The sequence below is a fragment of the Amblyraja radiata genome, chromosome 11 (genome assembly GCF_010909765.2).
Source record: "Amblyraja radiata isolate CabotCenter1 chromosome 11, sAmbRad1.1.pri, whole genome shotgun sequence".
Taxonomy (NCBI): Eukaryota; Metazoa; Chordata; class Chondrichthyes; order Rajiformes; family Rajidae; genus Amblyraja; species Amblyraja radiata.
The window spans coordinates 29,181,010-29,198,398 of NC_045966.1; the positions used below are offsets into that span (position 1 = coordinate 29,181,010).

The following is a 17,389-nucleotide window of genomic DNA, read 5'->3' on the forward strand; positions in this document are numbered from 1 at the left end:
AAAAACTAAACTGCCATAGAAACTCAGCAGGTCAAGCAGCATCTATTGGGGCAAAGGGATAGAAACATAGAAAATAGGTGCAGGAGTAGGCCATTCAGCCCTTCGAGCCAGCTCCGCCACTCAATATGATCATGGGTGATCATCTAAGATCAGTACCCCATTCCTGCATTTTCTCCATATCAATAGAAATAGAAAATAGGTGCAGGAGGAGGCCATTCAGCCCTTCGAGCCAGCACCGCCATTCATTATGATCATGGCTGATCGTCCCCAATCATTAACCTGTCCTGTCTTCTTCCCACGAGGAATCCCTCGATTCCTTTAGCCCGAAGAGCTAAATCTAACTCTTTCTTGAAAACATCCTGTGAATTGGCCTCCACTGACTTCTGTGGTAGAGAATTCCACAGATTCACAACACTCTGGGTGAAAACAAATTACTTCATCTCAGTCCTAAATGGCCTTATTCTTATACTGTGACCCCTGGTTCTGAACTCCCCCAAAATCGGGAACATTTTTCCTGCATCTAGCTTTTCTAATCCTTTAAGAATTTTATATGTTTCTATAAGATATCCCCTCATCCTTCTAAATTCCAGCGAATACGTTGATGTTGATGTTGATGTTTTAGGCCAAGACAATACATCAGGTCCTGATACAGAGTCAAGACCATCTGTGGAAAGATGAAACAGAATCAATGGAAACATTTTGTCAGAACTGAAGCGGAGACAAAAGAAGCTTGTAAAGCTGCAGGGAGAAAGGTGTCATTGATGGTGTGAAACCAAGGTCCCGTTAAGTGTAAACAAATGACGATAAACTGTAAATGAGCAGCAATCAGCGAACACAAACATGCATAAAGGACTGTGGGAGTTGTGAAATGCAGAGCAGGAGGATAAGGCCAGCAATTATCACCTTGCAACTGTCTGTGATATTCGTTCAGGTAGTTTTTTCCTCGCTTTTTCCTCTGGAAGTAGAGCATATACTGAAACCTGACCTGCTGGCCATTTCCTCCTGCTCTGCACTTCACAATTTTCTAATTCCCCCCCATTCACTGAAGTGATCAGATAACCTGTTTACGCATTATCCCCATGTCTCCATGGTTTCACCCTGCCAGAGACATCACCCCTCCCTGCAGTTTAGCAAGCTTCATTTACTTCCTTAGATGACCTAAAACGTCAACTGTTTTTCTTCCTGTCGATGCAGCATGACCTGCTGAGTATTTCCAGCATTCTCTTTCCGAATAGCCAACAATGATTTCTTAAAAAAAGAATGTAAATTGTTAAATTAATTAATATATCAATTGAGTTTAAAGTTGCAAATAAAAATAAGTCATAAAAGTTGTAAAGGAAAATAAGTAATTTTATGATATAATTTGGCACAGGATCTACAAGTACCAGACCCATGGCTATGCGTTCAGTACAGTGGAGGAGATGATGCAGTCATTGGGTGGGGAGCGTTTCATTAACCTGACCCAGCGCTCTGTGGCAGAAACCCTGCAGGAACTGGGAATCTCTCAGCGCTTCGTTGATGAAATAGTGACTGCAGTTACCAGAGTCAACTATGGTCAATCACCGTCCTTGCCTGCATTTGTTGGTATGTATTCCTTTTGTATCTGAATACTCAACAAACAACAGGTATAAATTAACAGGTATAAAAAGTTATACAGTTGCAATGTAATAAACACTGAGGTTCTGTTCATTTATATTTTTTAAGTTGATTGTTTAATAATTTAAAGTTAGAAACATGCAGGAGAACATTATTGCTGATAATTACGGTCCTGGGTATAAATGGCATGCAATAAAAGGCCCCAGGTGGTCAAGATGGGAAGATATACATCGAACACCCTCACCCTGAACACAGGATCCCCCTGGGGTTGCGTCCTCAGCCCCCTACTGTACTCCCTGTACACACATGACTGTGTGGCCAGGTTCAGCTCCAACTCCATAATCAAGTTTGCTGATGACACTGTGATGGTGGGCCTGATCTCCGATAACGATGAGAAGGCCTACCGGGAGGAGGTAGTTGATCTGGCACTCTGGTGCACTGGTGAGTAAGGTAAAGCAGCGCCTTTACCACCTCAGGCAGCTGAGGAAATTCAGAGTCTCTCTGAGGATCCTTCAGTGCTTCTACTCTGGGGCTGTAGAAAGCATCTTGGCCGGCAACATCACAATCTGGTTTGGGAACTGCTCTGCCCAGGACAGGATGGCTCTGCAGAGAGTAGTGCGTTCGGCTGAACGCAGTATGGGAACTAAACTCGCCCCCCTGCAGGGCCTACACATCAGAAGGTGCAGATCCAGAGCCAGCAACATTATGGGGGACCCCTACCACCCCAGCAACGGGCTGTTCCAGCTACTACGGTCAGGCAAACGCCTCCGCTGTCATGCTTTGAAAACAGAGAGAATGAGACAGAGTTTCTTCCCACAGACCCATCAGGACTGTAAACTCTTACCTCACCAGAGAGTAATTTACTGTACTAATTTACAGTTATGTCTTTTTTAAATTGTTTTTTTTCTAACGTAAATATGATTCTGTTCTATTCTATTCTGTAGTTTTTGCACAATCCGTAGGCATAGCCACTTTCATTTTACCGCACATCTCGTAGGTGTATGTGACATATAAAGTTGACGACAATATTCTTCTGTTCCTAATTGGGAGTGTTGAAACAGCACAGCATAGCACAACCTAAATTATTGCACATTTGGTACGTTTAATCTCAGTATATGGTAAACCAATATCTTTGCATATCTATATATTACTAAAAGTCTGATCTTGACCACTTCCAGTTGTTCTGTATATTGATTTTAGAAAAAGCGCTGCCACTTATGGCTGTGATTTTTGGCCATCTTACTCAGAGTCCCCCTCCGCTCATCAGGTGCCGAGGATTTAACCCATCGATGAAAAATAAAAGAGTTATTAGTGTTTAAAAAATGTTGAGATTCTCTCTCCTGTCAATCACGCCATGAAAGCCACGGCCCTTCTGGTAGGAGGGGGGAGGGACTATAAAACCCAGGTGTGGGCATAGCTCAGTCTCTGCAAGATGGAGGAGGGAGAGGTCACGACTCACTGTCTTTAGTGGCTTGCACCCTGCTTGAAATTGTATGAAACTGCACTTGAATTTGGTGGTCTTGCACCCTGCTTGAAGTGGTCAGAAACTGCACTTGAATTTGGTGGCCTTGCACCCTGCTTGAAATGGAATTTCAAGGAATAGCCGTGAGTCAACTGCCAGCCCACCAGCCGTGAGTGAGTGAGCTGCCAGCACAATAGGTTTGAGTGACTGAGCTGCCAGCCCAAGAATCCATTTGGCCCACAATGTCCATACTAGCCCTCTGGAAACCGACTGTAATCTGCAATTGAAAAGAGGTTTAACAAAGTGTAGGGGGAATTCTGCCCATTTCCAGATCTAGTAGTTTGGGAAATTTGAGTCCTGGCTTTTCAGCATTAAATTTATCCCAATAATGCCAACGGAAGATTTTTTGCCTTCCAGTGTGATTTTTTTTCCTCCCCCATGTGCAGTTCACTCCTTACACGGGTCTCTGGAGAACATTGATTTGTAGCGTTCCGGACCCTGCTTCGGAAAGGCATCGATCGCTAGTCGGCGAGGACTCCGAGCTGTATCTCTCAAAGAAGTACATGTGAACATTTTCTCACGGACCATAAAAATGCCTAACCTTTCAGTAAAGTCCCTTTTAAAGTCCCTTTTAAAGATTATAGTTATTTTCTTGAATCTCATTAACATAACTCATGAATAAGTTGATGTCCATATGCGGATGCAAATCTTTATTTTTATTTATTTTTTAAATTCAATCCCACAGAAGACAATTTTTACTCACCTTCTGTCCCCTCTGTCCAGCTTCCGGGTTCACCGTTCGCAGGAGTTCCCACGGTACCCGCAAGAGTTATTACGGATATCGCACTGGCCACTACGTCCATATAATGTTGCAATGCTCAACCACAAGTGTACAAGTCACTCTTGGAGAAATTCAAACTTTCTTGAATTTTCTCCCGAGTGACCAAGATACACGACTACCTGCCGTTAGCGCTACGGTGGTCCACGAATGCCGTACTGTTATCGCACGAGGTTCCCACGATGTTAAACTCTGGTTAACTCTTGCGTCAAGTCGCCCCGTGAAAAGGCCGCTTAACAGTGCTTAGAGAAAATCAGGTATCCTTAAAATACTGTTCAGTAACTGGCTGCAAGTATCTTTTACACTGACAAATTTCTTGCTTTGCAGACCATGTATTCTTTCAGCAGAATAATTTAAACATGGATTTCTTCTCGGGTTAGTTTTCTCAGATAAGCAAGACCTCTTGATTTTTTTCCCCAGTATTTTCTTTGTGCTGTCACTAAATTAAGACAGAAGGGAAGCTCTCCAGATTTTTGGATCTGCCACCTGCACATGACAAGTGTGGAACTGAGAGGGTCTGTATAGACTGAGCTTCCGTCTAGCCAGCCATTTGGCTGGCAGCAATAAATATCGGTCAGCTGTCTCAAATAGCAAAATAGGTGCTTTCATGGTCTGCCTCTCCTGCCTTTCAAGATCAGATGTGGTTTACAGTGGGCTATAAATGAAGCTCATGTGGTACTTCATTTGTACTAACTGTCTATACGGAAGTCTGTGGAATTCTCTGCCTCAGGGCAGTGAAGGCCGGTTCGCTGGATACTTTCAAGAGATAGGAGTCTTAAAGATGGCGGAGTCAGGGGATATGGGGAGAAGGCAGGAATGGGGTACTGATTGGGGATGATCAGCCATGATCACATTGAATGGCGGTGCTGGCTCGAAGGGCCGAATGGCCTACTCCTGCACCTATTGTCTATTGTCTATTTTCTAAATTGTAAATGAGCCAAAGTTTAACAGATATTTAAAGGAGGTGCCTGTAACGCATTGCCAGGGTTGGGTGGTAGATGCAAATAGGACAGTGGCATTTAAGAGACTTTTAGATAGGCACATGGAGATGCAGGGTATGGATTATGTGCAGACAGGTGAAATTAGACTAGTTTGTCATCATGTTCAGCACAGACATTGTGGGCCAAATAGCCTGATACCGTGCTGTATTTTTCTATGTTCTAAATCAAGGGTTCCCAACCTGAGGTAAATTTACCCCAGGGGGTAAATTTGTTGATTCTGGATTTGTACATATTTTTTCTCATTGACTGAGTTGTTCATAAATAAGTGAAATAACCGTGTGCGGACGTAGCGTAGAAGGACGAGAAGCCGAAGAAAAGAAGTGGAAGCCAAATAACCGAATGGAAACTAATTCGAAACGCCAAATAACCGAAAGCATACGAAGCCGAAACGCCAACTAGCCGAAAGGGTGGGACGCCTAAATGCAAACTAACCTAAAGGGCGGGACGCCTAAAAAACAACTAACTGAAAGGCGGCGTCGCCTAAAGGCAAACTCACCGAATGGCCGCTCTGCCGAAACGCCACCTAACCGAAAGGCTGCGTGGCCTACAAGCCAACTAACCGAATGGCCGCTCAACAGAAAATTCAAATAACGGACATGACGTCGCCAAGGGGACGGGACTGGTCAGTGATTGGTCCAGACCCCCGCGTCCATCACATCACTGGCCGGTGGAGACGGGAGGGTGGGGGTCATTTTCCCACACAAGCCATAGCAAACTGGGCACTCTGAACCCGAGCACCAAGTTTTAAGCGGCCGAAGGAGCGCATCCCTCGGGACAGCCCCCACTCTCCCACGGCCACGGCCGCCCTCCGCATCATCTCCCCAGTGCGGCACTGCACTGACGGGCCGTGGGTCGGGTGGAGCAGAGGTGTGGGATAGGCTGGTCCCTCCGCCCACCCAGAATCACTGACTGCGATGCACTGTCATCGGACCCCAACCCCCACACCAGAAATGCCACCCATTCCTTTTCTCCTCGGCTTTGTTTCCATTCGGTTATTTGGCTTCCACTTCTTTGCTACGGCTTCTCATCCTTCGACTCCACGTCCGGGTAGCGAAGTAACATTGTTATGTGCTATTAAAGTTGCCAGGGGTAAACGGGACGAAAAAGGTTGGGAACCCCTGTTCTAAATGTATGCATGTCTTATAGCTAACAGGGCAGTAAGTCAGTCCATAGATTTGGAAAGTGTCAAGATAAAAGGCCTTCCTGAGGCATCACAATGAGAGCATCTGAGGCATCACAGTTCTCATTCAAATATTCCTATTTCTTTCTTCTCTGAAGTGCCTCAGCAAAGTGAACTGAACTATCTATGTGGGTAGATCGGGGAGCACTGAATCTATCTGAGATGCTACATCTCCATTCACTGCTATCCACAGCACCACGATAGCAAAAATCAATTGGTCTCATTGTTGGAAATTTCCACGGGCAAGAAAGTGAAGCAAAAAATTATTAAGCTCAAATCTATATTAAAAAAACATGCCGGAGTTAAATGGAGTGAAATAAGATAATCTGATTCCATTGTAGAGTGGAAATTGCCAGCAGCAGATATGGTCAAAGAAACTGAAGCAACATTAGCAAAATCTTTATTGAAACGAGTGATTGGATTTGTAATCAGTCATCATCTGATAGTTGTGTTCAAGAAGGAACTGCAGATGCTGGAAGATCGAAGGTACACAAAAATGCTGGAGAAACTCAACGGGTGCAGCAGCATCTATGGAGCGAAGGAAATAGGCGACGTTTCGGGCCGAAACCCTTCTTCAGACTGATATTGGGTGGGGGGGGGGAGAAGGAAGGAAAAAGGGAGGAGGAGGAGCCCGAGGGCGGGGGGAGGGGAGGAGACAGCTCGAGGGTTAAGGAAGGGGAGGAGACAGCAAGGGCTAGCAAAACTGGGAGAATTCAACGTTCATGCCATCGGGAAGCAAGCAACCGAGGCGGAATATGAGGTGCTGTTCCTCCAACTTCCGATGTTGCTCACTCTGGCAATGGAGGAGACCCAGGACAGAGAGGTTGGATTGGGAATGGGAGGGGGAGTTGAAGTGCTGAGCCACCGGGAGTTCAGGTAGGTTATTGCGGAGGTGTTCGGCGAAACGATCGCCCAACCTCCGCTTAGTCTCCCCGATGTAAATCAGCTGACGTCTAGAGCAGCGGATGCAGTAGATGAGGTTGGAGGAGATGCTGGTGAACCTTTGTCGCACCTGGAACGACTGCTTGGGTCCTTGAATGGAGTCGAGGGGGGAGGTGAAGGGACAGGTGTTGCATTTCTTGCGGTTGCAACGGAAAGTGCCCGGGGAGGGGGTGGTACGGGAGGGAAGGGAAGAATTGACAAGGGGTTGCGGAGGGAGCGGTCTTTGCGGAAGGCAGACATGGGGGGAGATGGGAAGATGTGGTGAGTGGTGGGGTCACGTTGGAGGTGGCGGAAATGGCGGAGGATTATGTGTTGTATTTGCCGGCTGGTGGGGTGAAAGGTGAGGACTAGGGGGACTCTGCCCTTGTTGCGAGTGCGGGGATGGGGAGAGAGAGCAGTGTTGTGGGGTATGGATGAGACCCTGGTGCGAGCCTCATCTATGGTGGCGGAGGGGAATCCCCGTTCCCTGAAGAACGAGGACATTTCCGATGCCCTGGTGTGGAATGTCTCATCCTGGGAGCAGATGCGGCGTAGGCGGAGGAATTGGGAGTAGGGAATGGAGTCTTTACAGGGGGCAGGGTGGGAAGACGTGTAGTCCAGATAGCCATGTGAGTCAGTTGGTTTGTAGTGTATGTCGGTCAGAAGTCTGTCCCCTGCGATGGAGATGGTGAGGTCAAGGAATGGTAGGGAAGTGTCGGAAATGGTCCAGGTGTATTGGAGTGCCGGATGGAAGTTGGTGGTGAAGTGGATGAAGTCAGTCAGTTGTGTGTGGGTGCAGGAGGTGGCCCCAAAGCAGTCAATGTAACGGAGGTAGAGGTCGGGGATGGGGCCCTGGTACGTCTCGAACAAGGATTGTTCAACGTACCCGACAAAGACGCAGGCGTAGCTGGGGCCCATGCGTGTGCCCATAGCTACGCCTTGTGTTTGGAGGAAATGGGAGGAGTCAAACGTAAAGTTGCTGAGGGTGAGGACCAACTCCGCTAGGCGGAGGAGGGTGTCAGTGGCTGGGTATAGGTTGCTCCTCTGGTCGAGGAAGAACCGGAGGGCTTTGAGGCCATCGTGGTGGGGGATGGAGGTGTAGAGTGACTGGACATCCATGGTGAAGATGATGGGGTGAGGGCCTAGAGAGTGGAATGCGTGGAGGCTGCGGAGAGTGTCTGAGGTGTCTAGAACATAGGTGGGAAGGGATTTGACCAGGGGGCATAGTATGGAGTCAAGGTATGTGGAGATGAGTTCGGTGGGGCACGAACAAGCAGAGACAATGGGTCTGCCGGGAGAGCCGGGTGTGTGGATTTTGGGGAGAAGGTAAAAATGGGCCGTGCGGGGCTGGGGAACGATGAGGTTGGAAGCTTGGTCGGGCAGGGCGTGGGAATTGATGAAGTCGGTGATGGTGCTAGATATGGTGACCTGGTGCTCGTCAGTGGGGTCATGGTCCAAGGGTAAGTAGGAGGAGGTGTCCGAGAGTTGGCGCGTGGCCTCAGCTTTGTAGAGATCGACGCGCCAGACTACCACGGCACCTCCCTTGTCGGCTGGTTTGATAACCCAATCTGGGTTTTTGCGGAGTGATTCGATGGCAGTGCGTTCAGGGGGGGAGAGGTTGGAGTGAGACAGGGGAGTGGAGAAGTTGAGGCGGTTGACGTCGCGGCGGCAGTTCTGGATAAAGAGTTCCAGAGCCGGGACTTTACGAGAGGGGTTCCACGAGGAGGGGGTGCGTTGGAGACGGGAAAAAGGGTCATCATTGGGGGGCGAGGACTCCTTCCCATGGAAGTGCGCTGTGAGGCGGAGGCGACGGTAGAAGCGCTCCAAGTCATGGTGGGCGCGGAACTCATTGAGATGGGGACGGAGGGGGACAAAGGTGAGACCTCTGCTGAGGACAGACTGTTGGGTGTGGGAGAGGGGGAGGTCGGGGGGGATGGTGAACACCCTGCAGGGATGGGAGTTGGGGCCAAAGGAAGGCAGGTGGGTAGACTGGGGACGGGGCGATGTGTGGGGGGGGGGGGGGGGGTTGTGGGTGTTGGAGGGGTGGGGGGGGGGTGAGAGGGCTGTAATGTGGGTGGGGAAGAGCGGGGGTGACATAGTTGGAGGGGGATGGGGGAGAGTCAGTGGAACAGCCACTGAGGTTAGCAAGGCTGGGCAGATGGGCACTAGGACCCAGTGGAGTTAAGCCCAGGAGAGTGGGAGTGAGCAGCGTGGAGGCTCCAGGCCCAGTGCAGAGTCCAGGCTCCAGTCCAGGCTCCCATCCCCCCGCCCTCGGGCTCCTCCTCCTCCCTTTTTCCTTCCTTCTCCCCCCCCACCCCCTATCAGTCTGAAGAAGGGTTTCGGCCCGAAACGTCGCCTATTTCCTTCGCTCCATAGATGCTGCTGCACCCGCTGAGTTTCTCCAGCATTTTTGTGTACCACCCACCCTATCATCTGATAGCTTCCCGGATATAGAATTAGACAAGGATCTGGGACAACTCCAGATGCTGGGAACACTAGGCTATAGTTTGTTCTACAGCCCTGTGCACTGGTATTGGAGGGAGTGAAGGTGGAGCATATGGTATCAATCTGTCAGGCTGCTTAGTCCTGGATGGTGTTTAGCTTCATGAGCGTTGTTGACCCTGAATTCAGGAAAGTAAGCAGTATTCCATCGCCGTCCTGACATGTATTGTGTACGAAGGCAGAAAGATTTTAGGAAGGGGGTCATTGTTCAAAGTTTCTAGTGTCTGTCTTCTTCATGTATTTAGTTGACTACTAGTCCATAATGATTTCCCAGAATGTTAATAATGGAGAGTTTGATGATGGTAATATAGTTAAATTCTTGTTGGATTTAACATATAATAAAAATAAGTAATAATCATACACATGGGACAGGAGCTCAGAATTTAGTGCATTAGAAGTTTTGAGCTTGAGATTGTAATGGCTGCTGGTATCTAACATTTTTATTCTTCCTTTCATTTTAGCTCGATGGAATCTGACGCAAAGTGCTAGAGCAATTCACTGGGTGAGGCAGCATACCTGGAGAACATGTACAGGTGATGTTTCAGGTCGGGTCTGAAGAAGAGTCCCCACCCGAAACATCACTTATCTTTGTTCTCCAGGAATGCTGCCTGCCCCACTGTGTTCCTCCAGCACTTTGTTTGTTTGTTTTTGTAAACCTGCATCTGCAGTTCCTAGTTTAACACATCAATAGGTTGGTCTTCAGTAACTTCCCAGTAAAGGGCCTGTCCCACTTTCACGACTTAATTCACGACCTCTGCCGAGTTTTCCCTTGACTCGTACTCGCAGCATGGTCGTCACGAGGTCGTAGGTAGGTCGTAGGTAGGTCGTGATGCTAGTCATTGATACTCGTGGCATCAAGTAGGTTGGGCCGTTTTTCTAGCCTGATGAGAAATATTCACAAGTAAAAAAGGTCGTGAATTAGGCCGTGAAAGTGGGACAGGCCCAGTCCTGAACTTTCCCAAACAATGGTGGGTACGTTTATAGGGCGAGACCCAACATAATTTGTTGCTTTGCTGAATTTTTGTTATTAGCAATTGTCCTTGTTCTGTGTCTGCACAGTAATCTATTATCTGTTAACTGTTATTGAAGTAAAAAAAAATTAAGCTGCTTTTCTCATAGAAACTTACTCAAAATGTAAAATTTAAAGGTTAACAGATAATTGGATTCTTATAGGACTGTGAACCAATTTGATGTCTTTGATTTAAACTGAAATATCTATTGAACCTTTGCAAATTCTCCTCCAGATTGAAAATCACCAAACAGGAAGAATGTGCTAAATGAGGTTAAACCTGCTTGTTAAATATAGCCCCTCCCCCCCCCATTATGGTACATGTTCCAACATATTTTCAAGCCGTAGATGTGCCATCTGATCCTTTCATTGATTGGGTTCCGAAGGTTACCAAGTTTGTGAGGCACGCGGTGGGATAGGGAATATGTGGGGGGAGAAAATTAATTTGGGTGCAGTTGATCTCCAAGGTAAAACTGGCAGTTAAGTGTTTGTGGGTTGAAGAAAAGATAGGACTGTTTTGGAAGGAATTTGGACAAACCATACAGGTTGGAAGGTGGGTGTAATCATGGAGTCAGAGTTGTGCGGCTTTAGCGCAGTGAAACAACTCCGTGGAGTGGTTCTCGGAGGGTGTTATTTCATTGTGGAGGTATTGAGAACCATAAGTAATTTACTTACCTGCAAACCTACAGTTTGATACTAAATTTGGCAAGACCATGTTGTCACACAAGTGGCCCAACTATGTTCCCCAGGACAACGGTCAAAGCTCCCTCATAGAGCTAGTTTCCCTAATTTCCTGTTCTGTAAGATATTGAAATGGTAATCTTTCGAAAAAGCTAAGTACTAAAGTAATGTAGTTATGCACACTGATTGTGGCCTGGATCAATTCCCTCGCCACGCACATAAGTTAGTTGCAGTGCTCAAGCAAGAGCAGCCTGGGAACTGAGAAACCATGTCAGCATTACAGAAGCAACCGCCTTCTGTGTGTGTCCAGATTAATTTTCTGGATCTTGTGTAACAACCCTGAAATTATTTTTAAGTGTTTCATTGTGCGCCATTTTGTTTAATGTCCAATTAAATTTCAATGCAGGTGAAATTGATTGGGACCACAATAAATGGACAAAAATACATTACTTTTGTACTGGTGTTTTTCAAAAGAATAACATTTTTAATTATTTCTACCAGGATGCATTACCAAGCACTTTGCTATGCTGTATTCCATCAGGCACTTCTTTACCCACTCTCCCTACCTGTCCAAATCCGTTTGCCGGCTCCCTGCTTCCTCAACAATACCAGAATCAGTTCTGAGTACTTCAAGCACATTTTATGTTTATTTACTTAAACCAATAATTTTAAGAAGGATGAATTAGTTGATTAATCATATGATCTTCAGTTTACTGGTACCTTTCAGATATCACTTCTTCCTTTATATCTGGTGACCATATCAGGCTCGATGGGTTGCCACTGAAGAAAGACACAAAATGCTGGAGCAACTCAGTGAGAAAGGCAGCAACTCTGGAGAAAAATAATAGGTGACGTCTCGGGTCGAAACCATTCTTCAGACTGAGCATTTGGGGGGGGGGGAAGGGAAACTAGAGGTATGAAAAGGTTCCGAAAAACTCAGAGCTGGCACCGATGACCTAGGAAAGGTGGAGCCCACAATGGTCTGTTGTTGGCTGTGAAAGAGGTGATAAGGAAGGGATATATGGATGGAAACAGTGGAACTGGCAGGACGACCAGAGTGGGTGGGGGAGGGGCAGAGAGACAGGGAATGCAGGGGTTACTTGAAATTAGGGAAATCAATATTCATACCGCTGGGTTGTAAGTGCAACCACATGGCCAACTCGCGTTCCTTTCCAATGAATTGCACAGTGAACAAAGTTCTCCAGATCACTGATAAGCACGAACAAGTTGACCAGAGTCCATATCACTGGCAACTGAATGTGTCTTGGTGCTAATATTTGCAGTGATAGCTGGAAGAGGCATGCACTTTCTTATTTGTGACTTGGAGATTTAGCAGGATATATTTAATGGAAGCACTACCTCTGAAAATTCCACCCAGCAGTTCAATTCCACAACCGCTGAATAAACTTTTTATAAACACCTGAAGTTGAAGAAGCAATTGATATTAGTTAAATTAGCTCCACTTACCACGCCAATGACTTGCAAACTAACAATTCAGTATTGCTATAAACAGATGCAAGATGAAATCTTACAATTTGCTTCTTTTATTTAAACTGTATGTTGCAACTTTATAAAAACAAAACAAATTGTATTACAGGATTTACACATTAATACTTAAATTGTCTTCTAAATTAGGAAGGAAATGAGGCAAAATAAATTATAGGCCGGTTAGTCTGACTTCAGTGGTTGGTAAGATTTTGGGGTCATTATTAGGATGAGATTTCAGGGTACTTGGAAGCATCTGATAAAATAGGCTGAAGTCAGCATAGTCCCAGCAAAGGGGGATCTCGTCTGGCAAATCTTTTGGAATTCTTTGAGGAAGTAACAAAGAAAAAGTAACACGCAAGATAGACAGTCAGTGAATGTTGTTTACTTAGATTTTCAGCAGGCACATGATAAGGTGCTGCATGTGAGGCTGTTAAACAGCATAGTAGCCCTTGGTATTAGAGGCAAGGTATTAGCATGGATAGAAGATTGGTTGACTCGCAAGAAGGCAAAGAGAGGGAATAAAGGCGTCTTTTTCTGAGTGGCTGCCGGAGACTAGCGTTGTTCTGCAAGGGTCGGTGTTGGGTCTGCAATTTTTCACGTTTTATGTTAATGATCTGGTGATGGAATTGATGACTTTGTGGCCAAGATTACAAATCATACAAAGATAGGTGGAGAGGCAGGTGATATTGAGGAAGCAGGGAGCCTGCAAAAGGATATGGACAGGTAGGGAGAGAGGGCAAAGAACTGCCAGATGGAATACAGCATAGCAAAGTCTATGGTCATGCACTTTGGTTGAAGGAATTAAGACATAGACTCGATCAGAGATGCAAAGGGACTTGGGAGTGCTGGTGCACAATTCCCACTGGTTAATTAGCAGATTGAGTCGGTAGTAAAGAAGGCAAATGCAATGTTAGCATTCATTTTGAGATCATTTTGGGTAGCACGGTGGCGCAGCGCGGGAGACCCGGGTTCGATCCTGACTACGGGTGCTGTCTGTACGGAGTTTGCACATTCTCGCCGTGACTGCGTGGGTTCTCGAGATCTTCGGTTTCCTCCCATACTCCAAAGACGTACAGGTTTGTAGGTAAATTGACTTGGTATAAGTGTAAAATTGTCCCTGTGTAGATGGTGTTAATGTGCGGGGATTGCTGGTCGGTGTGGACTCAGTGGGCCGTAGGGCCTATTTCTGCGCTGTTTCTCCAAACTAGACTAGAATATATTAGCAAAGATATAAAGCTGAGGCTTTATAGGGCACTAGTCAGACCACGTTTGGAATATTGTGAGCCCCATTTCAGAGGAAGGATGTGCCACCATACAGATAGTCCAGTGAAGGTTATGACAATGAGCCTGGGCATGATTGGATTGACGAGTGTGGAGTGTTTGGTGGCTCTGGGCCTGCAGTTGCTGGAGGTTTAGAAGGATGAGGGCGATCTGATTGAAACCTACTGGATAATGAAAGGCTGAGCTAGAGTGGATGCCGAGAGGATGTTTCCCGTAGTGGGGGAGTCTAGGAGAGAGGACACAGCATCAGAATTAATGGGCTTAGCTTAAGAATGGAGATAATGAATTTATTTAGCCCGAGGATGGTGAATCTGTGGAATTCATTGCCACAGACAGTTGTGGAGGCCATCATCAGTTATTTCTAAAGTGGAGATTGTTAGGTTCTTGATTAGTAAGGGCATCAAAGGTTACAAGGAGATGGTGGGACAATGGGGTTGAGGAGCAATAATAGATCAGCCATGATCGACTGGCTGAGCAGACTCGATGGACCAAGTAGCCTAATTCTGCTCCTATGCCTTGTCATCTTATGATCTTGTACAAAGGTAGGCTGTGCAATATGATAAAACTAAAGTAATTTGCAGCATGCGGCTGCAATGGCTCCAGCTTATTTTGCTCCACTAATTGAAGTATGACCCATCTTCTGCACATCGTTGTAATGAATAACTTTGTAACTTTCAACTTAATGTGTTAATGTGTTCAACTTAAAAGGTTGATAATTACAAATTGTAATTGATTAATTGATTGAAAGATACAGCATGAAAGCAGACCCTTCGGTCCACCTAGCGACACCGACCACAATCTCCTATTCACGCTAGTTCAATGTTATTCCATGGTGGAGACTTTGCAAGCAATTTTTTATTGCAGGTTCAAACAAGCCCAGCTCTCAAGCTTGTACTAAATGCAGCTCATTTATTAATTCAGCAGAACTATACACCCACAGAAACCTGCATTCAGGGGAATGTAGGGGCTCTAACCAGCTATTAACTTTTTTTTTTAACCCTGACGTCTATAACGTATCTTCACTCTGGTGACTATATTGGCTGCTTTCTAGATGTCAAGCTTCAATGTTCCCTTTCTCTCTTTCTCTTTCTTTAAAACTTTTACGTATTTAAGTGTTTTATCATGTCACTTTTGGTTTTATTTCTGTCCAACATATTCTACTTTAACCTTGTGATGATTAAAAGGTTGTTAATTACAAATTGTAATTGTTGATTGATTGAAAGATACAGCATGAAAGCAGACCCTTCGGCCCACCTAGCCACACCGACAATCAATCTCACATTCACACTCATTCAATGTTATCCCACTTTCGCATCTACTCCCTACACAGTGGGGGCAATTTACAGAAGCTAATTAACCTGCATGTCATTGTGATGTGGGAGGAAATTGGAACACGCGTTCACAAGGAGAAAATGCAAACTCAGGCAGACGACACCCCAGGTCAGGATCGAACGTGGGTCTCAAATGTAGAAACTTAGCATCCAATTCTGCAACCATCAGTCTCCCTGAATCCAGAATGTGCGACATATATAAAATAGTAAGATTAAACGAGAACTTACCAGTTTGAAGTTTGATCTGTATTTTACGAGGAGTTACGATAAGGGATTACGTGAAGAGCCCGCTCAGCACGCATGCACGGCATACTTCAAAGCAGCGGTGTGGAATCACAGATAGACACAGTTATTGAAGTAAACATAGTAAAGACAAGGAGACATCAGTTTATCAGTTTGATCCATATTATTGAGGGTGGGAGCGGAGGGCACGTAATCCCTCATCGTAACTCCTCGTAAAATACAGATCAAACTTCAAACTGGTAAGTTCTCGTTTAATCTTACTATTTTACTTCGGAGTCACGTGAGTGATTCCGTGAAGACTTCAAAGCTCTGTGATTTCAAACCGTGTAACAGTTATTACTTCACGCACTGCCGAAGTCCTTGAGGGAGGAAGTGTGTTATCGTAATCAACCAATTAATCTGTTTGTAGAAAAACACAATGGTAATTTTTAACAATAACAACAAAGAAATTAAATTGCTCCCCTGGGCTTAAATTAAATATTTGCAGTCTGTAAAATCTTTCCTGCAAATAAAACAGGTTTTGCCAACGGCTTATTATAAAATTTCTGAACGGTCTTTCCCCCGACCATCCTGCTGTAGCCAGGATGTGGTCTATAGGCACGTCCATTCTTTTAGCCGTCGACGTGGATGCTGCCCTGGTGGAATAAAATGTGTACATGTTAGTGTTTATCCCAGCAGTTTTTAGCACCTGCTTGAGCCATCTCGCAATGGTTTGGCTCGTCACCCGACCATAAGGTTTTTTATGACTGACCCACAAGGCTTTTCATCTCCCTCGAATATTTTGGTTGTGTCTATGTAGGATAGTAGGTGGGTCATGGCACATAACCGTGGTTCTGGCGGGTAAGTCCGGAATTCCACGACTGGATTAGGTGTTCCTGGTCTGCTCTGTTTGATCAGTCCCTGGATAACGACAGAGATCTGGTCTGGAGCTGTGAGCATGCTGTCCAGTCGCAATAGGTGTAGTGACTGGACCCTCTGTGCAGATACAAGTGCCATCAACATGACTGTGTTGAGCATAGATTGTTCCAGGTTGAGGGATCTGGCTGGTGGCCATCCCCTGAGGTATGTCAGGACCACACTGACATCCCATGTATGGGTGTACCTTGGTCTAGGGGGTTAGAGTTGTAAATACCCTTCATTAGTTTGACCACCAGCGGGTGGGACCCCATGGCCTGTTGTCCTGGAGCTGGTTTTAAATAGACAGGCAGGGCACTTCTAGCTGTGTTGATGGCTCTGTAGCTGAGTCCTTCATCATGGTGAAAGTTCGCCAGGAATTCCAGTACGTTGGTAACTGTAGCGGTTGAGTAGGTGGTCCCTGTATCCAAGCAGTACTTCTCCCATTTTTTGATGCTGGACAAGTGCTGTTTTTTAATGGATGTTCGGAGGGATGCTGACATGGTGTCGACGGTTTGTTATGATAATCCCAGTCCCAGAAGTGGTTTGTGCAGAATCTGCAACCCAGGTGTTTGATTTTTTCATGGCACGGGTGGCTTGTGCCCGACACTGGGTGTTAATAACTCTGGGTCACTGGGGAATACCATCGGAGCTTCAACAACCATGTCATGGAGTATTGGGAACAGTCGGTGTACTATCAAAATGTGTAGGCCAGTCGGGTACTATCAAAATACCTGAAGCAGAGTCCATTTGTATTGTGCGTAGTCCCCGACTGATGAGGCAGAAGGGAGGAAATGCATAGAAGAAGAATTTCCCCAATCCAGCGCGAACACATCTACCGCTGCTGCCTCAGGGTCTGGTTCCCAAGCGACATACATAGGTACCTGGTGATTTAGCCTTGATGCAAATAAATCGATATCTGGCGTGCCATATTGCTTGATAACTTTTGCGAAAAACGTGAC

General features: G+C 46.0%; 1 protein-coding gene across 1 annotated transcript in view; it reads left to right on the forward strand.

Moving 5' to 3' along the window:
• pcyox1l (prenylcysteine oxidase 1 like) overlaps positions 1–17,389 on the forward strand; it is a 45,827-nt gene that overhangs the window by 9,179 nt on the left and 19,259 nt on the right. The window contains exon 4 of the mRNA XM_033029618.1: positions 1,373–1,584. Within this exon, the coding sequence (XP_032885509.1) occupies positions 1,373–1,584 (212 nt within the window). The remainder of the gene's footprint in view (positions 1–1,372; positions 1,585–17,389) is intronic.